The sequence below is a fragment of the Scyliorhinus torazame genome, chromosome 1 (assembly GCF_047496885.1).
Source record: "Scyliorhinus torazame isolate Kashiwa2021f chromosome 1, sScyTor2.1, whole genome shotgun sequence".
In the NCBI taxonomy this organism is placed as follows: domain Eukaryota; kingdom Metazoa; phylum Chordata; class Chondrichthyes; order Carcharhiniformes; family Scyliorhinidae; genus Scyliorhinus; species Scyliorhinus torazame.
The window spans coordinates 275,498,479-275,521,442 of record NC_092707.1 but is presented as its reverse complement, the minus strand read 5'-3'; the positions used below and the strand labels follow the sequence as shown (position 1 = coordinate 275,521,442).

The 22,964-nt window shown below is 46.6% G+C and overlaps 1 protein-coding gene across 1 annotated transcript in view; it reads right to left on the bottom strand.

The window, feature by feature from the left end:
* The window catches only part of slx4ip (SLX4 interacting protein), a 211,274-nt gene that overhangs the window by 133,614 nt on the left and 54,696 nt on the right, over window positions 1-22,964 (bottom strand). The window contains 1 exon segment of the mRNA XM_072506403.1: window positions 21,983-22,072. Coding sequence (XP_072362504.1) covers window positions 21,983-22,072 — 90 coding nt within the window.

The following is a 22,964-nucleotide window of genomic DNA, read 5'->3' as shown; positions in this document are numbered from 1 at the left end:
GATGGGAGTCATCCTTGGCAGATGCAGTAGCCTAGAAAACATGTGGCCGCTGTGAAATGTGATCAGCACCCCATTAACACACCTCCTTAAGTACTACACATAGTGAAGTCCCATCAACCATGGCGTCAACAAGTCAGTGGCCATGGCATCCTTTAAGCTGCTGAAATGCCAATGTATGCATCGATGCACTCATGTCAGTATGACAGCAACTTGGCAAGGCAGCATGAACAGGAAGAACATTCATCAATGGTTAGCACCTGAGTGTCTGAAAAGGGAGTTACGGCCAGACAGCACCATCTCTTCAAATGCCTGCACTCATAGATGAATAATGCAGAGGCCTCACCTTGTTACTGAGTTCCAATATGACTTCAGATATCAGGACACAGTGACCTGTTACACTACAGCAGTTTTTTCAAACTTTTTTTCCGGGGACCCACTTTTACCAACCAGCCAACCTTCGGGACCCAACCCGGCTGACTTCGGGACCCACCATTTTCTCTCACCTTGTAATGTTTAGGTGAAATATGGTGAACCTCCAACTTCTAGAGGATGAAAACATTTTCAGTTTCTGCATTTTTTTCCTGTAAAATTTTATCAAATAACTCCCCCAAACTTGTGAAAAAAAGGCTGCGATCATAATAAAAAAATGCGGCCGCACTGCGCATACATGCCCGCACGCATGCGCAGTGCGGCGCATTGTTTTAATATGTTCGTGGCCATTTTGAAGGCCGCTTGCAGCCGTCATTATTAAAAGGCGATTGTTGCGCGTGGATTCGCGCGATTGGGAGCGCCGCGGCAGACGGCTCCGCGACCCTCCTGACACCCGCCCCCGACCCTTCCGTGGGGTCGCACCCCCAACTTTGACAATGCCTGCTTATGTTTGCATCGTCCTCAAAGAGAGTAGCTCAGCAAGTCCATAGTCTGATTATTTCCAAACACACACACCCCTGTGTTTGCCGGAAGCCTGCCAAGTCTACCTCCTGCATTGTCTTGGCATTTGGGAGAGATATGGCCCAGTCAGTATTGACACAGCAACCAATGAAACTTTTCCTCTTCATAGATTCTGCCGCGCACTCAGATGAGCTGAGGCGTTGCTTTCATAGCATTACAGTCCTTGACATTGTCCATCTCACAAAGGCCAATACTGCATATTGTACCTTTACAGAAGGATTCCGTGAAGCACTGCTAGGCAGCCGTTCAGGAGCAATACAAGATCCTCACAGGTAAGTAGATGGCTTCATCAGGATGAGCGTACACTTTTGACATCACTCACTCGTATGTCTCCAGCAAACACTTTTAATATTACCTAGTGCAACCTACCTCAATTGTTCAGCCTTATGTATGGGGAAAAGTGGGAACTTAGAAAAGAATACCGTTCAGCTTTAAATGTGGAGATAAAAACATGCCGTAGGGAGGCATGAAAGGTTATGATGAGGAATACTACTTTCCCCCAAAACTCAGTCATAAAATAAACCCCTTTGTAAAGTACATTTGAGCGAAAAGATTTTAACATTGGTTGGAACAAATATTTGTTACACCCACAAATTACAGACTTTAGCGTGGCAGAATCAGGATAATCACTAACTTTGACGGGCAAGTCTCATGAGGCCAGATAATGTCTGCCTGAGATCAAAGGGTCACATATGTGTATTGTCTAGCTTTCATTTTCACATCTGAAGTGCCTTTGCTCATGTCGCAGAAGTGGAACTAAAGGCGATTCACTGTGATGAGATTGAGTGAGACTTAATGGAACTGAGGATCCAGATAATTGTGCGGGTGTTCGTTTGGAACCTTGAATGAACGAGGGACCTTACATCACACTGATTAGCCATCGAATACATGAGACTTGGAGAGGGATAAATACAAACTATATTGGCAATAATGAAGATAATATACAGTGAATGAATACCTGTGGCGTAGAATAGAATCATAGAATTCCTATAGTGCAGAAGGAGACCATATGGCCTATCAGGTCTGCACCAACCTTCTGAAAGAGCACCCTGTCCAGGCCCACTCAGCCGCCCTATCCCGTAACCCCACCTAACCTGCATATCCTTGGACACTAACGGGCAATTTATCACAGTCAATCCACCTAATCTGCACATCTTTGGACTGTGGGAGGAAACCCACACAGACACGGGGAGAAAGTGCAAACCCCCAAGGCCGGAATTGAACCCCGCTGTGGGACAACAGTGCTAACCACTGTGCCATCTTCATACAACCAAAACCTCAGAATTTTGCTAACTCTACCGCTAGATCAAGGTGCAGCCCTGGCATCCACAGGAAAGATGATGACAGCTTGCTGACTGCTATGTCTTGTTGTCTGATGATGACTTTGGTGGGTGTCTTCTGGGGCCCTAGGCCTGAAAGGCCCCAGCCTGCATGGTCTCCTGCTCTATGGCAGGACCACCCTGCTCAGCTTACTTGCTGGGGTTTACGGGGTCATAGGCAAAGGGGATTTGAAGCAGCAGGATACTCTTGGGAGTGTCCTGGCGCTCCCTTTGGGTGCCCAAGGGCCCCTCCCTCAAGGTGACCGATCTTCTTTCGCCTAGCCAATGCTGGAATGTACCCATGGCTAGAGCGATGGTGTCCAGGTATGTGCGTAAAACTGGCAGAAACTGCTGGGCATGGATCTCAAGGGCAGCCACCACCCTTCCCATGGAGACCTCATTGAGCTTACAAGCTGAAGACACAACGTCACACAGAATGTGAATGGACCCATCCATCCTTCATTCCAGTCTGCTGATGGCCTCTGACAATTCTGGCTCACCACCATTTCTCTCAGGGCCGATTCCAGAGGCTTGTCATCAGAGGTTGCAGAGACCTGGTCTCCAGCAGTCCTTTGAGTGTCTGAGACCTTGGCTGCCAGTGCCTCGGCCTGCTGTGGCCATGTATCAGTGGGGTGATCACCAGATTGTGAGCCCGAGCCCACTCTGGAGCGAGGTCCCACAGAGGTGTGTATATCTATGTTGGTGGAGGGTGCAGTGAATGCAGTGACGGGTCTTCATCTGCTCTGCAACCTCATTTGAGGTGATCTAGGGACTGGGCCTGAGGCACTTCCTGGAGTTCTTCCTCAGCCTTTTCTTGCTGTTAGCTGGAATAGATATAAAAGATGATTAGTGATTGAGCAGGCAGGCTCCAATATTATAGATCTTTCAATGTCACTGTCTGTATGTGGCCAATGTATATTCGATGCACCCTCATCAGTTTGTTGGGGGAGGTCGATTTCACCTTTTGTGCAGGAGCGATCCATATCCTCTCCAGTGAGCTCTGCCACCTGTCATCATAGAAGGGAAGTGTCCTCAGCTCTGGGTCTTCCTTCCGGTCTTCATTCTCTCCCCTTCCTGTGGGAGATCTTGTCTCACATAAACAGACGGATTAACTGTGAGCACTATTAAGTTCAGTTCAGAAGATCCCCAGTTAGGGATTAAGACATCGTTTGCGTAGGATCGTAAAGAGATGGTGAATTTAGAGTGACTGGCAGAAATTCAGTGCTGTTGTCCAATCTGCTGGTAGTGTATGACATCCCTGGAAACTCTAACCGTTAGACTGTCTGATGCCTTATTGAGTGGAAATTTTGGAGTCAATAGAAGTTTCAATTAATCTGATAGAACGCATCAGAGCATTACTTCTTTTTCTGCACTATAGGGCGGACAATTTTTGTTGGCCATTGGTGTTGCTTTCCCTAGCACTATCCCCCCAGGCTGGCATGGCCAGGTGGGGAGACTTCCTGCTCCCATCCCAAGGAAAGAGTAGCTCCTGCCTTTCCTGGACGGCCTGGAGGAGGATCCCCAGATATGCCTCACTAAACCGTAGAGCGGAGAGTTTTGCTCTTTTGGGCACCACTGATAAGCAGAATGAACCAATTCATCTGGCTTGAGGTGAATTAATGTCGGTGCAGGTGTCATTTAAATCTGGTGCCAGAATCTTCAACCTCATGACGTAATGGTGGGGTGACAAATCCTTGGTCACCCCATCACGAGATTAACTGAACTCCTCGTTGACGCATAATTAATGAGCGGAAAAGAAAATTGCGCAGACTAATCCAACCCACCACCCAGTGGGAATCATGCCGACTTTCCCATCTGCCACCACACTTAGTCTCCAGGATGGAGAATTCTGCCCTTGCATTTATAAAGCTCATCATGTTTCTCACAAGAATTCTAAAACGTTCACGTTCAATTAAGTACTATCACGGTTGAAATTTTCCCATTTTTATTCAATTTAACAAAATATGGCATTTTACTGGTATATAATCTATAAATATATGTTAATGAATCGTGATCATGTCTGTCATATGATTAGCATGATCATTACAAGATTGATGTTGGTGTGATACCCCATAGTTAACTGTGGCTCATTAAAAGTTTCTGGGAGAATTTATTGCTGGCCATTAACCCAATACTGCTATTTTCAGCACAGCAGAGTCATCATTAAAGCTGCAGAAACCATAGCAAGGCTAAACAGTTGGAAACTATATTAAGAAGGCATTTAAACTTGCAATTGCAGAGAGACCAGGCAAGGAGTTTACCTCGTAAGTGTTGTAAATTGACAAATATCTAGAACTCACCAAAGCTATTTTGACAATGAGACAGTGGAAGCATTGCTAACAGCAGTATTGGATAGTATGGCAGAATGGTAAGAAGCTTTAAAGGAACTCTCCCAGTAGGTCTAGCAGGATGGGAATAAATGGCAGACAGGATAAATGCAGTTTCCAGAAACCAGTGGGAATGAGAAACATGAAAGAAAGCAGCTAATGTAAACCTAAAATGCAGTTAAATGTACCAAAGACCTTCACTTTTATCTATTTGTTAATGGGATGTGAGCGTGACTGGCTATGCCAGCATCTATTGCCATCCCTAATTACCCTTGAGAAAAAGATGATGAGCTGCCTTCTTGAATCTGGTGAAATTAATGTAGAATAGGAACATCCACGGTTCTGTTAGAAAGGGTTTTCCAGAGACTTCCGGGTGCGGCGATGACCAGCTGAGTCGCACGTTTCGGCAGCTCCCGGTGAAACGTACTTTTGGGCTCTTGATAGGAGCCCCAACGGCAATTTTGACGGCTAAAAACACTGTGCGGTAAACCAGAAGGGAATCCCCCCTGGATACGGATGGAAAAAGGAGGAGAAAGTGGCCGGATTGCAGTGGATCCTTTAGAACAGCGGCAAGGAAGGCAAGCAAAAACCAAGATGGCGTCGGAAGGTGGCAGTTTAACATGGGGCCCTGAACAACAAGAGTTCTTGAAATGCTGTGTGGAAGAGCTCAAAAAGGAAATGAAGAAAGAGCTGTTGGCCCCGATACTACAGGCGATCGAAGGGCTAAAGGAGGAACAAAAGACCCAGGAGCGGGAGCTTCGGGTCGTGAAGGCAAAGGCAGCCGAGAATAAGGACGACATACAGGGCCTGGTGGTGAAGACGGAGATGCATGAGGCACATCAGAAACGATGTGTGGAAAAGTTGGAGGCACTGGAGAACAATGCAAGGAGGAACAACCTGAGGATTCTTGGTCTTCCTGAATGTGTGGAGGGAGCGGACGTCGGGGCATATGTGAGCACGATGCTGCACACGTTAATGGGAGCGGAGGCCCCGGCGGGTCCGTTGGAGGTGGAGGGAGCATACCGAGTGATGGCGCGAGGACCGAGAGCAGGAGAAATTCCTAGAGCCATAGTGGTGAGATTCCTCCGTTTTAAGGATAGAGAAATGGTCCTTAGATGGGCAAAGAAAACTCGGAGCAGTAAATGGGAGAACGCGGTGATCCGCGTTTATCAAGACTGGAGTGCAGAGGTGGCGAGAAGGAGGGCGAGCTTTAATCGGGCCAAGGCGGTGCTTCATAAAAAGAAGATAAAATTTGGAATGCTGCAACCGGCAAGACCGTGGGTCACATATCGAGGAAGGCACCACTACTTTGAGATGGCGGATGAAGCGTGGACTTTTATTGTGGAAGCAAAACTGGAATGAGCGGGTTATTAAAAAGAACGTTTGAACAAAGTGGTGGGGCGAATGTGGGGGGCGAAGAGGGGGGTTAAAAAGGGGGGAAAGAGGAGTTTTATGTACTAATCCTGCGATGTGGTAACTTTTCTCTCTTCCACAGGTGGTGATGGGGGAGGAGGGGAGGTGGAGGAGATGAGGCGTTGGCCATTGGGGGCGGGGCCAAGGGAGAAGCGCGGGCTTGGTTCCCGCGCTATGATAATCATGGCGGGAATAGAGAAGCAGGAAGGAGGGGGCGTCGCACGGTGCGAGCCGAGGTCACGGGGGGAAGCCGAGGTCGGCCAGAGTTTGCTGACTTCTGGGAGCAACATGGGGGGAGTAATTACGCTAGCGGGGGATCTAGCGGGGGGGGGGGGGGGTGGGAGGGGGGAATTACTGGGTTGCTGCTGCTGGGGAGAGGGGGGAGCTGGTATGGGAGGGGATGGGCGGGGGGGCACCGCCTGGGGGAGATACAGCTGCGTGGGAACCGGGTGAGGAGCTGGAAAAAGGGGATGGCTAATCGACAAGGGGGGGAGGTAGGAAGCCCCCCAACCCGGCTGATCACGTGGAACGTGAGAGGGCTGAACGGGCCGATAAAGAGGGCACGGGTACTCGCGCACCTTAAGAAACTTAAGGCAGATGTGGTTATGTTACAGGAAATGCACCTGAAACTGATAGACCAGGTTAGGCTACGCAAAGGATGGGTGGGACAGGTGCTCCATTCGGGGCTAGATGCGAAAAACAGGGGGGTGGCTATATTAGTGGGGAAGCGGGTAATGTTCGAGGCAAAGACTATAGTGGCGGATAACGGGGGCAGATACGTGATGGTGAGTGGCAAACTACAGTGGGAGACGGTGGTTTTGGTAAACGTATATGCCCCGAACTGGGATGATGCCAATTTTATGAGGCGGATGCTAGGACGCATTCCGGACCTAGAGATGGGAAAGCTGATAATGGGGGGAGATTTTAATACGGTGTTGGAACCAGGGCTGGATAGGTCGAAGTCCAGGACTGGAAGGAGGCCGGCAGCAGCCAAGGTACTTAAAGATTTTATGGAGCAGATGGGAGGTGTAGACCCGTGGAGATTTAGCAGACCTAGGAGTAAGGAGTTCTCGTTTTTCTCCTATGTCCATAAAGTCTACTCGCGAATAGACTTTTTTGTGCTGGGAAGGGCGTTGATCCCGAAGGTGAGGGGAACGGAGTATACGGCTATAGCCATTTCGGATCACGCTCCACACTGGGTAGACTTGGAGATAGGGGAGGAAACAGGAGGGCGCCCACCCTGGAGAATGGACATGGGACTAATGGCAGATGAGGGGGGGTGTCTAAGGGTGAGGGGGTGCATTGAAAAGTACTTGGAACTCAATGATAATGGGGAGGTCCAGGTGGGAGTGGTCTGGGAGGCGCTGAAGGCGGTGGTTAGAGGGGAGCTGATATCAATAAGGGCACATAAAGCGAAGCAGGAGAGTAAGGAACGGGAGCGATTGCTGCAAGAACTTTTGAGGGTGGACAGACAATATGCGGAAGCACCGGAGGAGGGACTGTACAGGGAAAGGCAACGGCTACATGTAGAATTTGACTTGCTGACTACGGGCACTGCAGAGGCACAATGGAGGAAGGCACAGGGTGTACAGTACGAATATGGGGAGAAGGCGAGCAAGTTGCTGGCACACCAATTGAGGAAAAGGGGAGCAGCGAGGGAAATAGGGGGAGTGAGGGATGAGGAAGGACAGATGGAGCGGGGAGCGGAGAGAGTGAATGGAGTGTACAAGGCATTTTATAAAAAATTATATGAAGCTCAACCCCCGGACGGGAGGGAGAGAATGATGGGCTTTTTGGATCGACTGGAATTTCCCAAGGTGGAAGAGCAAGAAAGGGTGGGTCTGGGAGCACAGATCGAGGTATAAGAAGTGGTGAAAGGAATTAGGAGCATGCAGGCGGGAAAGGCCCCGGGACCAGATGGATTCCCAGTCGAATTCTATAGAAAATATGTGGACTTGCTCGCCCCGGTATTGACGAGGACGTTTAATGAGGCAAAGGAAAGGGGACAACTGCCCCCGACTATGTCTGAAGCAACGATATCGCTATGTTTGTTACTTTGTTACTATATGTGGCTATCTGGATCCCCAGGTAACGAAAGTCCCTTGTTACCTTCCTCAACGGTAGGTCCTCTATTTCTCTACTCTGCTCCCCTGGATGCACCACAAAGAACTCACTTTTCCCCATGTTCAATTTATACCCTGAAAAAGAAGTAAAAGGACCCGCTACAATGCAGGTCCTATAGACCCATTTCCCTCCTAAATGTAGATGCCAAGATCCTGGCCAAGGTAATGGCAATGAGAATAGAGGAATGTGTCCCGGGGGTGGTCCACGAGGACCAAACTGGGTTTGTGAAGGGGAGACAGCTGAACACGAATATACGGAGGCTGTTAGGGGTAATGATGATGCCCCCACCAGAGGGGGAAACGGAGATAGTAGTGGCGATGGATGCCGAGAAAGCATTTGATAGAGTGGAGTGGGATTATTTGTGGGAGGTGTTGAGGAGATTTGGTTTTGGAGAGGGGTATGTTAGATGGGTGCAGCTGTTGTATAGGGCCCCGATGGCGAGCGTGGTCACGAATGGACGGGGATCTGCATATTTTCGGCTCCATAGAGGGACAAGGCAGGGATGCCCTCTGTCCCCATTATTGTTTGCACTGGCGATTGAGCCCCTGGCGATAGCGTTGAGGGGTTCCAAGAAGTGGAGGGGAGTACTTAGGGGAGGAGAAGAGCACCGGGTATCTTTGTATGCGGACGATTTGTTACTATATGTGGCAGACCCGGCGGAGGGGATGCCAGAAATAATGCGGATACTTGGGGAGTTTGGGGATTTTTCAGGGTATAAATTGAACATGGGGAAAAGTGAGTTGTTTGTGGTGCATCCAGGGGAGCAGAGTAGAGAAATAGAGGACCTACCGTTGAGGAAGGTAACAAGGGACTTTCGTTACCTGGGGATCCAGATAGCCAAGAATTGGGGCACATTGCATAGGTTAAATTTAACGCGGTTGGTGGAACAAATGGAGGAGGATTTCAAGAGATGGGATATGGTATCCCTGTCACTGGCAGGGAGGGTGCAGGCGGTTAAGATGGTGGTCCTCCCGAGATTCCTCTTTGTGTTTCGGTGCCTCCCGCTGGTGATCACGAAGGCTTTTTTAAAAAGGATCGAAAAGAGCATCATGGGTTTTGTGTGGGCCGGGAAGACCCCGAGAGTGAGGAAGGGATTCTTACAGCGTAGCAGGGATAGGGGGGGCTGGCACTACCGAGCCTAAGTGAGTATTATTGGGCCGCTAATATTTCAATGGTGAGTAAGTGGATGGGAGAGGAGGAGGTAGCGGCGTGGAAGAGATTAGAGAGGGCGTCCTGTAGGGGGACTAGCCTACAGGCTATGGTGACAGCCCCATTGCCGTTCTCACCGAGGAACTACACAAGCCCGGTGGTGGTGGCTACACTGAAGATTTGGGGACAGTGGAGACGGCATAGGGGAAAGACTGGAGCCTTGGGGGGGGTCCCCGATAAGAAACAACCATAAGTTTGCCCCGGGGGGAATGGATGGGGGATATGGAATGTGGCAAAGAGCAGGAATAACGCAACTGAAAGATCTGTTTGTGGATGGGAAGTTCGCGAGTCTGGGAGCGCTGACCGAGAAATATGGGTTGCCCCAAGGGAATGCATTCAGGTATATGCAACTGAGGGCTTTTGCGAGGCAACAGGTGAGGGAATTCCCGCAGCTCTCGACACAAGAGGTGCAGGACAGAGTGATCTCAAAGACATGGGTGGGGGATAGTAAGGTGTCGGATATATATAGGGAAATGAGGGACGAAGGGGAGACTATGGTAGATGAACTAAAAGGGAAATGGGAAGAAGAGCTGGGGGAGGAGATCGAGGAGGGGCTGTGGGCAGATGCCCTAAGTAGGGTAAACTTGTCGTCCTCGTGTGCCAGGCTAAGCCTGATTCAGTTTCAGGTATTACACAGGGCGCATATGACTGGAGCACGGCTCAGTAAATTTTTTGGGGTGGAGGATAGGTGTGCGAGGTGCTCGAGAAGCCCAGCGAATCATACCCATATGTTTTGGTCATGCCCGGCACTACAGGGGTTTTGGATGGGGGTGACAAAGGTGCTTTCAAAGGTAGTGGGGGTCCGGGTCGAATCAAGCTGGGGGTTGGCTATATTTGGGGTTGCACAAGAGCTGGGAGTGCAGGAGGCGAGAGAGGCCGATGTTTTGGCCTTTGCGTCCCTAGTAGCCCGGCGTAGGATATTGCTAATGTGGAAAGAAGCCAAGCCCCCGGGGGTGGAGACCTGGATAAATGACATGGCAGGGTTTATAAAGCTAGAGCGGATTAAGTTTGTCCTAAGGGGCTCGGCTCAAGGGTTCACCAGGCGGTGGCAACCGTTCGTCGAATACCTCGCAGACAGATAGATGGAATGGAAAAAAGAAGGCAGCAGCAGCAGCCCAGGATCGGGGGGGGGGGGGGAGGAACCAGAAGGACTCTCAGGGTTGTTAATATATACTGTATAATATGTATCGATCGTTGCTACAGATAATTATATATTGGACTGTTAAATTATATTTTTGGAGAGTGTTACTTGTGATAAGGCAGTTGCCAATTAGGGTTAGTTTTCATTTTTGTTATTTATTATTTATTCATTTTCTGTTTATAAAATAGGTCATTGTTATTTGTGTTGTTATAGTATTGTGTAAAGGATGCACGATGTACTGTGTTGGTTGACCAAAAATTTTCAATAAAATATTTATTAAAAAAAAGAAAGGGTTTTCCAGGATTTTGACCCAGCAACAGTGAAGTCCCAAGTCACAACGGTGTATGGCTTGGAGGGGAACTTGCAGGTGGTGGTGTTTCCATACATCTGTTGGCCTCGTCCTTTTAGATGATAGAGGTTGCAGATTTGTAAGGTGCTGTCAAAGGTCCTTAGCAAGTTGCTGCAGAACATCTTGTAAATGGTGGTCACTGCTGCCACTGAGAGTTGGTGGTGGAGGGAGTGAATATTTAGGGTGGTGGGTGGGGTCCTAATCAAAGGAGCTGGCTGCTTTGTTCTGGTTAATGTTCAACTTCTTGAATGCTGTTGGAACAGCACTTGTGCAGGCAAGTGTGAAGTAATCCATCACACTCCTTACTCATGCCTTATAGATGGTGGACAGGCTTTGGGGAGTCAGGTGAGTTATTCGCTCCAGAATTCCCAGTCTCTGATCTGCTCTTGTAGCCACAGTATTAATATTGCTGGTCCACTTCAGTTTCTGGTCAATGATAATCTCTAGGATGTTGATGGTGGGGGATTCGGGTAATGTCATTAAATGGCAAGAGCAGATGGTTAGATTCTCTCTTGTTTGAGATGGTCATTACCTGCCACTAGTGTGGCATGAATGTTACTTGCTCCTTTTCCGCCCAAGCCTCAATATTTGTACAGGTCTTGCTGCATATGGACATGGACTGCTTCAGTATCTGAAGAGTCACAAATGGTGCTTAACATCATTCAATCATCAGCAACCATCCCAATTTCTGATCTTATGAAGGAAAGAAGGTCATTGATAAAGCAGCTGAAGGTGGTTGGGCCTAGGACATTAGTCTGAGGAACTCCTGTAGTGATGTCCCGGACAGATGATTGACCTTCAACAACCACAACCATTTTCCTTGGTGCTAGGTATGACTCCAACCAGTGTAGTTCCCCACTTTTCCCATTTAACTTCAGTTTTGCAAGAGCCCTTTGATGCTACACTCGGCCAACTCTTGCCTTGATGTCAAGAGCAGTCACTCTTACCTCTCTGGAGTTCAGCTCTTTTGTCCATATTTGGACCAAGGCTGTAATGAGGTCAGGAGTTGAGTGGCTCAGGCAGAACCAAAATTGTGTGTCACTAAACAGGTTATTGCTGAGTAAGTGCCATTTCATAGCAGTGTCAACAACATCTTCTCTTGCTTAGATTCATGGTGCAATAATGAATGGTTGGGTTGGATTTATCCATTTTTTTCGAGACAGGACATACACGGGCAATTTTCCACATTGCCGGATAGATGCCAATGTTATAGCTTTACTAGAGCAGCTTGGCTAGGGGAAGTGGCTAGTTTTGGAACACGGCTTCAGTATCTGGTATTTGTGATGATGGGGACCTCAGGAAAAGGCCGAGATGGATGCAAATGCGTCAGCCTTATCTTTTGCACTAATGTGCTAGGTGCCCCCCATTACTGAGGATGAGGATATTTGTGGAATTAGTTGTTTAATTGTCCATCACCATTCACAACTGGATGTGACAGGACTGCAGAGCTTAGATCTGATCCATTAGCTGTGGAAATCACTTAACTTCATCTATCACATGCTGCTTTTGCTGTTTGGCATATAAGTAGTCAAGTGTTGCAGCTTCTCCAGGTTGAAACATCATTTTTAGGTATGTCTGATGCAGCTCCTGACATGTCCTCCTGCACTCTTCATTGAACCAGGGTTCATCCGCCCCCATGATGGTGATGATAGAGTGAGAGGTAAGCCAGACCATGAGGTTACAGATTATGGTTGAATACAATTCTGCTGCTGCCCCACATCACCTGGTTTTGAGTTGCTAGATCTGTTTGAAATGTATCCCATCTAGCACAGTGGTAGTGCCACACAACACAATGCACAATGGAGGGTATCCTCAAGGTGATGGCAGGACTTTGTCTCCACAAGGACAGTGCGGTGATCACTCCGACCAATACTGTCACCGTGGAATCTGTGATAGGTTCATTGTTGAGGATTATGTCAACAAGATTTTCCCCTCTTGTTGGTTCTCTCGCAACCTCTCTATCAGCTATGTCCTTTGGGACTTGTTCAGCATGATCAGTAGTGGTGCTACCAAGCAACTCCTGGTAATGGCCATTGAGTACATTCTGTACCTTGCACCCTCAGTGTTTTTTCCAATTGGTATTGAGCATGGAGGAGTACTGATTCATCAGCTGAAGGAGGGTGAGGTGTGTGGGGGGGGGGGGGGGTGAGTGGTAGGTCATAATTAGTAGGAGGTTGCCTTGCCCATGTTGAGGACTCCAGGGGAATTTCCTCCTGACTGTATGCCCCTGTGCTGCAAACTCTAGTGGGTCCGCCCTGCTGATGGGCCATGGCATACCAAAGATGTGATGTTGTCTGGGACATTGTAATGTATGATACCAGGAGTTTGACCATGCTAGGCTATTGCTTGACTAGCCTGTAGGACTAGTCCCAATTTTGGCATAAGTCCCCAGATGTTATTAAGGAGAACTTTGCAGGGTTTGCCATTGGAGTTTCAAGTGCCTCGGTCGATGCTGGGTGGCCCGTCTGGTTTAATCTCTTTTAGACTTTGTAGTGATTTGAGACAGCTGAGTGGATTGCTAGGCCATTCCAGAGTCAATCACATTGCTGTGGGTCTTTAGTTACATGTGGGCCAGACCACATAAGGACAGCAGATTTCCTTCTCTAAAGGACATTAGTAAACCAGATTTAGCCTGGGCCTCTGCATTACTAGTGTAGTAACATTACCACTACACCACTAAGCAGCAAAATATACCCTCATAGTCAAAAGGTGATTTTGTGATTTAATTTTGTAAAAAATTCATTTACAGGATGTGGGCATCACTGGTTAGGCCAGCATTTATTGGCCATCCCTTGTTGCCCTTCAGGTGATGGTGAGCTGCAGTCTTGAACCCCTGCAGTCCTTGACATGTCGGTACACCCACAGTGCTGTTAGGAAGGGAGTTCCAGGATTTTGACCCAGCGACAGAGAAGGAACGGTAATATATTTCCAAGTCAGGATGGTGGGTCACTTGGAGGGGAACCTCCAGGCCGGCGGGAAAGGGGCTTGGCGCCACGCCAACTGGCGCCGAAGGGCCTCCGCCAGCCGGTGAGAGTTGGCGCATGCGCGAGAGTGCCAGCATGTGCTGGCGTCATCCCCGCGCATGCGCAGAGGGCTTCGCTTCCGCAACAGGAATGGCGGACCGGTACAGCCTCCGGTGCGGAAGGATAGAGTACCCCCACGGCACAGGCCCGCCCGCGGATCGGTGGGCCCCGATAGCGGGCCAGGCCACCATGGGGGCACCTCCTGGGGCCAGATCCCCCCGCACCCCCCCCCCCAAGAACCCCGGAGGCCGCCCGCGCCGCCAGGTCCCGCCGGTAAGGGACCTACTCCAATTTACGCTGGCAGGACCGGCAAAAGACGGGCGGGACTTCGGGCCATCGTGGGCCGGAGAATTCGGGCAGCCCCGGGACATACCTTGGAGAATGGCGGAGTCCGGCACGACTCACGGCGGGCCGATTTTTGGGGGTCCGGAGAATTTGGAGGACGGCGGGGGCAGGATTCACGCCAATCCCCGGCGATTCTCCGACCCGGCGGGGGGTCGGAGAATCCCACCCAGTAAAGCTTAGGGTGTCTAACAGTCAGTGTGTCCAAGCTTCAGAAATATACAGATATCCCAAAGAACCACCATGGTTTTGCCTCTGCCGCAATACCCGGAGATTGCACTCACATAAGGCTGCTTATAAAAGGAGATTGTACGTATGCTTGTTCAAAATATCCTGCAAGGTCTGGTCAGACATATGGAACAGTCCATAGCCAGATCTGCAGTCATAAATAAACAGTGTATAATATGTTAGTGTTATGATGATGGACGGAAAAAAGATCATGGAATTTTACACAGAAATATTGAAATTCAAAAAGATCTGAGTTTTATATTTCAAAAAGGACACAAACCCCAAAGGTGACTGAGAATGTATGGTTAGCCACCGACAGGGATGGCAGCAGGGTGTTTCTCTCAGGGACAATGGAACCCCTCCCTGTCTTTCTAGGCAAGGTACTTCTTCTAAAAGCATCCAAAGACTGATTGATTATCATTTCCAGTGAATTGCCAGCCCACTTTGAAGACACTGGGTGTTTTGCCTAGACCGACCAGTGTATTCTGGGTCCAGTTGGAATATACAAATAAGGAGGTTAAAAGCTAGCTGAGTGTTGCCCAGGGATTGTTTGCCTGTCGGCATATGTGTGCTGCAAGGTAAAGCAACTGGAAGTTTTCCACACCAAAGGCATGTCAGCACCAGAAGCAGTGTCCCTGGAGAAAGGAAATGACCACCATTTGCAAGAATATATAAAACTCTCTCTGAATGTAGAAGTCAACCAGCCAGCAAAAAGGCATCACAGCTAGAAAAAAACAATCAAAATCTCTCGACTAAACCACAGAACACATGACCTGAAGAATCAACTACTTGCCTGCAGAAGTCAACGATACTAGAATCAATTTGTAACAGCTGCACACGTCATCTATTCCTCGCAACTCATGGACTGTTCTGTATCACCATTTATTTATATTTAGTTACTACTGGACTCAGTTCTTACTTCTAATTCATATTAATGTAGATATGTGTGTTTTACCATTTCTTCTTACCTTTTTAGCAGTTAATAAACTTACTCTATCTTAACTCAAGAAATCCTGGTCCAGCCACAGCTGACGCTGAGCAAGTAGGCACGCGGAGGTTCAACATGAAGATGATAAAAAAACCAATAGCAACAAGCTGTACTTTATGAACATCCCTTTTTAAACATGACTATTGGGTCTGGAAAAGGTATCTAAGGGAAACGGAACCTTGTTAGATTAAACTTTGTTGCTACCAAAAAAGGGTGGGTTGAATAAAGACACAGAGACAATCATCCCTCCTCAACTGGGTTTGTAACAATCTGGGGAGTATCCCAGCTAGATGGTGACAAACCAAGGGATATCACCCAGGTCAACAACTTTTGGGGAACCTTATCTGGAGCTGATGGTAACATTAGTAACAGAGCTCTTTGTGGTACAGGTTCAAAGCACAGTGGTAAAATGTTACGACTGCTGCAAAAGAGGCCTTGGACTCAAATCAAAAATCAAACATCTTCCAGCTTCGATATGCTGGATAACTGACTTGGGGGGAACCCGAGGCAGGAATTCAGACCTCATTACCACCTAGCATTCTGCCCCAGTAGCAGTGTGTCTAGAGTAGGTGCAGATGTGGCTTCTGACTCTCAGGGTAATGTTGTGCCTCACCAATTCAGCATCTTTAGTCAAGTCACAATGAATGTCCCAACAAACGAGCCAATCACTATGGCCTCAGCTGTTGAAGTATCAGCTGCAAGGTTACAATACAATTACTTTGAAGTGAGAATTTCGCACACATATGACACAAATTAAAGTAGTAAATTATTTGCATTTGATTTGTACCCCACGCTAAGATTGTCATTTTGATTGCACATAATAAAATAGAAACACAGCAAAGAATGGATACTGAAGATAATTAGTATTGATTCTGGATATTCCTTGTCCACTTGGATTTGGTCTCTTTGTACAACCAAGCAATGGAACATGCAACAGATGGCAATGACCCAATCGAGCTGTACAGGCCTGATTTCATTCAAGATGGGCGGCACGGAAGCACAGTGGTTAGCACAGGGACCTGGGTTCGATTCCCAGTTTGGGTCACTGTCTGTGCGGAGTCTGCACGTTCTCCCCGTGTCTGCGTGGGTTTCCTCTGGGTGCTCCCATTTCCTCCAAAGATGTGCAGGTTAGGTGGATTAACCATGCTAAGTGACACCTTAAGTGTCCAAAAAGGTTAGGTGTGTTTACTGGGTTAAGGGGATACGGTGGAGATGTGGACTTAAGTAGGAAGCTTTTTCCAAGGGCTGGTGCAGACTCGATGGGTCGAATGGCCTCCTTCTGCACTGTAAATTCTATGTTTCTATATAACACTTTCACAGCGCCAAGGACCCGGGTCACTGTTCGTGTGGAGTTTGCACATTCTTCCAGTGTCAGCGTGGGTCTCACCCACACAACCCAAAAAAGATGTGCAGGATAGGTGAATTGGCCATGCTAAATTGTCGCTTAATTGGAAAAAATGCATCGGGTACTCTAAATAAAATAAATAAATAAATAAAACTTCCTTATTCTTCAGAGGTAATGGCAGCTGCGCAGTATGCAGGCAACCTGGGCAAAGAGTATGCCAGACAAATTAAACAGAAGAGTAATGAATTTTAACAAATCTGATCTGCATGTCTTTGTAAAGGACATGTAGATTAGGAGGAACAGGCTGGAGAAATGGGTACCACCGCCTTAACCATCAGGGCTCCTTTGCAATGCAAGAAAGTTTAAGCATGCAACCAGAGTAGCCAAGGTAAATTATCTAATCTTTAACCTTTCTTTGCAGTATTGTTATTTGTGTAGCACTCCTTTGTTCATTACACTCAGTGCTCAAGGATTGCAGTCTTAATCCATCTCATATCCTGTTTTACCTGCAGCCTAAAAATGCATCTTCTGCCTCACTGTGTACCCTCATGAGCATGGTTGCCTAATACATTTGTTTTTAATTCTCTGGCTTCCTTATAACTCTACAGGCAGAATTGTGTGTTTCCCATTGGTGGTTCTGAGTCTGGGGAAGTGGGGGGGGGGGGTAGTAAAATTGTTTAGACGGTATTCCCCCTGGGGTATCGTCCGTCCTGACGTTGATAATTTCAGTGAGATGGGAAACCTGCCCTTTCCCCTATCTCCCCCCAGTCCCCCAGGGCTCCCACCCTCTCGTCTCTGGGGCCTACCTTAGGAACGGTCCTGAGACTTATTCCAGGGAGAGAACTACAGTCCCTCTCCTGGGCACTGCAGCACAGATGCCTGATAGCTCTCCAAGGCGGGACTTCCCCACTGCCAATCAGAGCCGAGTTGAGCGGAGTGCTTTCCATCCACAAAGTTCAGCCCTATGTATCAAAAGCCTGCGCTTAAATACTCTTCTTTTCTGCTCCCATAAGAGATAGGGGCAGCACGGTAACATAGTGGTTAGCACAATTGCTTTACAGCTCCAAGGTCCCAGGTTCGATTCCCGGCTGGGTCACTGTCTGTGTGGAGTCTGCACGTTCTCCCCGTGTGCGCGTGGGTTTCCTCTGGGTGCTCCGGTATCCTCCCACAGTCCAAAGATGTGCAGGTTAGGTGGATTGGCCATGCTAAATTGCCGTTCGTGTCCAAAATTGCCCTTAGTGTTGGTTGAATGGGGTTACTGGGTTATGGGGATAGGGTGGTGTGGGCTTGGGTAGGGTGCTCTTTCCAAGAGCCGGTGCAGACTTGATGAGCCGAATGGCCTCCTTCTGCACTGTAAATTCTATGTTTCTATTGTCACTGAGAATTTCAAGCCATGGGTGGGGGTCCCCCTATAACTTGACTTTGGTGATTCTAAACAAACCTGTTGGACTTTAACCTGGTGTTGTAATACTTCTTACTGTCTACAATCTTTGACATAGTCAACTATATCATCTAACTCAAATGCCTCTACTCCATTCTCCAGCATTGTGGGACTGCACCTGCTTTGTTTGACCATTACTCTGATCATAGTCAGAGCAAATCTCTCAATGGCTTCACTTCTCGTCATGCACCACTACCCCAAAGATCTATCCTTGGCCCCTACTTCTTCAGCCATATGCTGACACCAGATCCCCATTTATGCCTTTGTCCCTTCCAGACTTGACGATTTCAATGCTCACTTGGTTGATATCCACATGCCCCACATTCTATAAATCTCAACTCATCCAAAATTTGGCTGATTGAATATTATCTAACACCAATCCCAATCATTTATCATACCTGTCAGAGCTGACCTACATTTGCCCCCAGTTCCCAAACGCATCAAATTCAAATTTTCATCCTAATGTTTAAATACTTCATGATATCCCGGGCCCTATTTCTTCAATTTCAATCGGCTCTGCAAGCACACGATTCGTTAGGTTCCGTATCGGAATGAAGGCAATTAAAAATCTTCACCTGAGACTTCAATGTCCTATTTCTGTTAGATGTATAATCTTGGAACTATTTCAGTGCCACCCACGGGAAAACAGTCACCTCTCCACCCACAGGAAAATAGACACCAGTTGCTCAATTGTAAGTCAGCGACAGAATTGCTTATATATAGGCACATACTGTAAATACAGAGATTCTCAAGTCTATAGGGAGCAAGACTGAGATGGAAATGGTTCATCAATCATATTTCAAGGCTTAATGGCCTGACTAAACAATATTGAGATATACAGCTATACACCAGGTTCTACAGTATGAGGAGAAGTACAAGAAACACGGTCAGAAATTGAGAGGTGGCATGCTTCATATTGAGGCTGAAGCCTTAAAATAACTGCTTTAATTCTAAACTATTAACCACAATACCCTAGTGCAAGTTATCAACTTCACACCACTAAGCAGGGTTCATATAAGAGTCACTATGACCGATTCCAATGTCATTTTGAATTTGCAATATTAAAACAAGAATGAATACACAACAAAACTTCAGCAGAGTGACTGGCCAGACTGAAAGGATTTATTTTTATTATTCATTCATGGGTGGTGGGTGTGCTGGTAAAACCAATATTCATTATCCATCCCTAGTTGCATTGAGAAAGTGATGCTGAACGTTCTTGAATGTCTAGTAACAGTCTGATTTAACTAAGTGGCTTGCGGGCCACTTCAGAAGGTAGTGAGTGAATCACATCGGTATGGGACTGGACTCACACAGTGGATCCACGAGTCGGGTTTTTACAAGAATCAGAGAGTTGCACGGTCATCCCAGCTTACAACTTAAATAAATTGTAAAATTGAATTCAAATTGTCTCCAAGTCCCTGGGTTACTAGTCCAGTAACATAATCATTACACCATGATTGCTGTTTTACTTCATGCACCTAGTGGTGCACAAGGCAGACTTTCATCTGTTCCCAATAGCAATTTTTTTCCTGGAACAGGTTGTTAGCCTGTCGCCATCAAGCACGGCTGACCAGAAGTCTCTCCCACTCTTACCACCTGCTTTCGGCATGTTGGAAGGATCTTCATAGAACCGTAGAATTTACAGTGCAGGAGGCCATTCGGCCCATCGAGTCTGCACTAACCCTTGGAAAGAGCACCCTACCAAAGTCCACACCTCCACCCTATTCCCGTAATCCAGTAACCCTACCTAACGTTTTTGGACACGATGGGCAATTTAGCATGGTCAATCCACCTAATTTGCACATCTCTGGACTGTGGGAGGAAACCAGAGCACCTAGAGGAAACCCACGCAAACACGGGGAGAACGTGCAGACTTTGCGCAGTGACCCAAGCCGGGAATCAAACCTGGGACCCTGGAGCTGTGACAAACTGTGCTAACCACTGTGCTACCATTAATCCAATTCCCCTCAAAAGCATCGACACTATTCAGCTCAACCACTCTCTGTGATAGTGACTCCCCCATTCTCATCATTCTCTGGGTAAAGAAGTCTCTGGGTAAAGAAGTTAACTTAAAAAGGGGGCCAGATTTTTCTGAAAAATAATAATGACATCTAAACGCGCATGCAATTATTCATTCACAAATTGACCAGCAATTGATCAACAAAAAGGTACCTTGTGAATTGGGAACCACAAGTTGCTGGTCAATTTGCACCCGTTGTAACCTCCACCTGAATGTTATGGCTTAACTGTATTTGCACATTAATTTCTCAGTAAGCCAAGTCTTGCAATTAACAAAGGATTAATGGTCCCTCTAATATTTCTTTGCTCTGGGCAGTCTTTTTGGTGCACTGAACAGTGCCTTTAAGATTGCCACGTGGCCACCCATGCACACATATTAAAGGATACATGGCTGTGCGCAGCATGTTTGTTCCGTGTTGCATATTCTGGATTGCTGTACGGGCACACACCCACAAAGCTTTTTTTATTCATTCATGAGATGTGGGCATCGTTGGCTAGGCCAGTATTTATTGCCCTAGATGGCTTAGAAAAAATAAAATTTAGAGGGAACAATAACCTAATAATTGTTAATGACTGCCAATCAACCTCTGTTGCCAGGAAAGCAAACAATTAAAAGTGCTGTGACTCTTCTTCAGTTTATAACTTGTTCTGGGGGATTTTTTTTAATGCTCAATTTTTAAGTTTTAGTTATCTTTTCTTACTTTTTCTTTGTCTCCTTTCATCTTTTAATCCAATCATTCTTTCCTTCTCTTTATTTCTCTTGCCATCTGAATTCACCCAATCTAGTTCAAGCGCCTCTCAGTCCTTCCTTGGTTTTATTTCTCAATTCTGAAATCTCATTGGGTGGAATGTAACACAAAAATTTCCAAGTTCATTTGTGGCGTGTTTTGCAGGGAGTTTCTCGTCGGCTCTGCCGGCAAGTGCCCCCCCGCCATCAAACGACACTTGGTGCGTGATTCAACTAATTGATAACAAAGTCCTAATGCGAGCGCGTTTAGTTACATGTTTCCAGACATTCGCAACACCGAGAAACACATGGCTATACAACACAACTCGGATTGTATAAAAGCCCTCAGCAGGGAACAAATGGTCGAGGCTGCACACAGCCATGTTTGGACACTGGGAACTCCACATGCCAGAATCCCCAGTGTAACGAGAGGTCGAAAATGCGGCCCGATCTCTGGAGCCCGAAAGTGACCCCCGACATCCCCCTTCTGAACGCACCATGGGAGTGTCCCCTCAAGTGTCCAGTAGATCGTGCCCATTGATTAAGGAGATAATTTGTTTACCCTATTGTTCACCAAGGTCCGAGATGCCCTATTGCATCCTTATTAGTTAGCATTTCCAGGAACTGTGTGGGGAAACGTTCCAGCCTAAATGCGCACAAATAAGTTAAACAGTCCTAGCACTTAATGTCTCTCCCTAGCAAGGTTTGGGCCAAGATTTTCATTATATAGTTCATTTTGTGTAGGTAGATCAATTATTTAAACAACCTTATTGGCTGAATCAGATGTGTTAGATCCTGCAAGTTAATTTTATAGTTTGCCAAAATATTATAATCAATAAAAAAGGAAGTATTGAGGGATCCAATGAAATAAAACATATCACAGGCTTCAAATATCATAAGAATTGTTGGAAATTCAGGTGTAACTCATAATACCACCTTCCTAACAATGCCCCAGATATAAATACATCATTGTAGTTGTTCTTTCCCTGCGGCTATCTGCTTTTTTTTGAAGTAGAAAGTAGATTTGTTGTACCTCCTTGTGTTGTTCAGTAAACCAGCTGGTGTCTTTACTTGTTCCTCGAGGCAAAATATGAAGATCCACCAGAACTGCAAAGTTCCCACACTGCAAAACAAAAGGAAAAGTTACTGATTGTTGCAAGGCACATGCCTTGCAGATAGAAGAAATTAGTATCAGATTTTTTTGCCATTGCTATGATACTTTCAACATTAGGCCTAGGATGGTCATCATCTAGATATCTAGATTAAATCAGGACGTATGTTTGTTTTAAGGGGCCCCAGTTCACAAGAGTATACTGAAGGCAAATTTAATTCCAAATAGTTTAACATTTGAGTATTTGCTACATCGATCAGAAAGCTTCAGCAAACCTTTGAATGTGTTTATTTTTCTCTTTCATATAAAATATACAAAGTATGGATATAAATTCAGTTAACACTGTGGATGCCTGATTCTAATTTATTCATTTTGTAATGCAATTTGGTGTAAGTTTAGGCTGGCACAAATGCAGCTAAAGGACTTGCCGTTCTCTAAGACAAGAATATAACACAATGCCACTGTATTCAATTACTTTCATCCACTGAAATTCAATCTTAAATTGTTGAATCTCACATTTCAAAGCTGCTTTAAACCTTTTTGTCCATAATGATCACAGTGGCATTATTTACTACTAAGTTGGTACTTCCCTTTGTGCTGCAATATTTCTGTATAATCTTTTAGAACTGCACTCTTTAACTGTTCTTTACAATAATTTAAGGACAAGAGGATGTAAATGAATCTCTTTGAATGTAGCCGGATTGAATTTTAGCTGCGGAGCAAAATATTACCAATCCCACTAAATGTAAAAATAAATATGCGTCAGTAACTTTCGATTAAATCCAGATCGGAGTGGATTTAAAAAAAAAAAGGTTTGCGCTTCAGATACCTTGAAATAAAAATGGTCAACAACCAACTCAAAATGAAAGATTCTTTAAGCAGAGGAGAAAACCATCATCTTGTC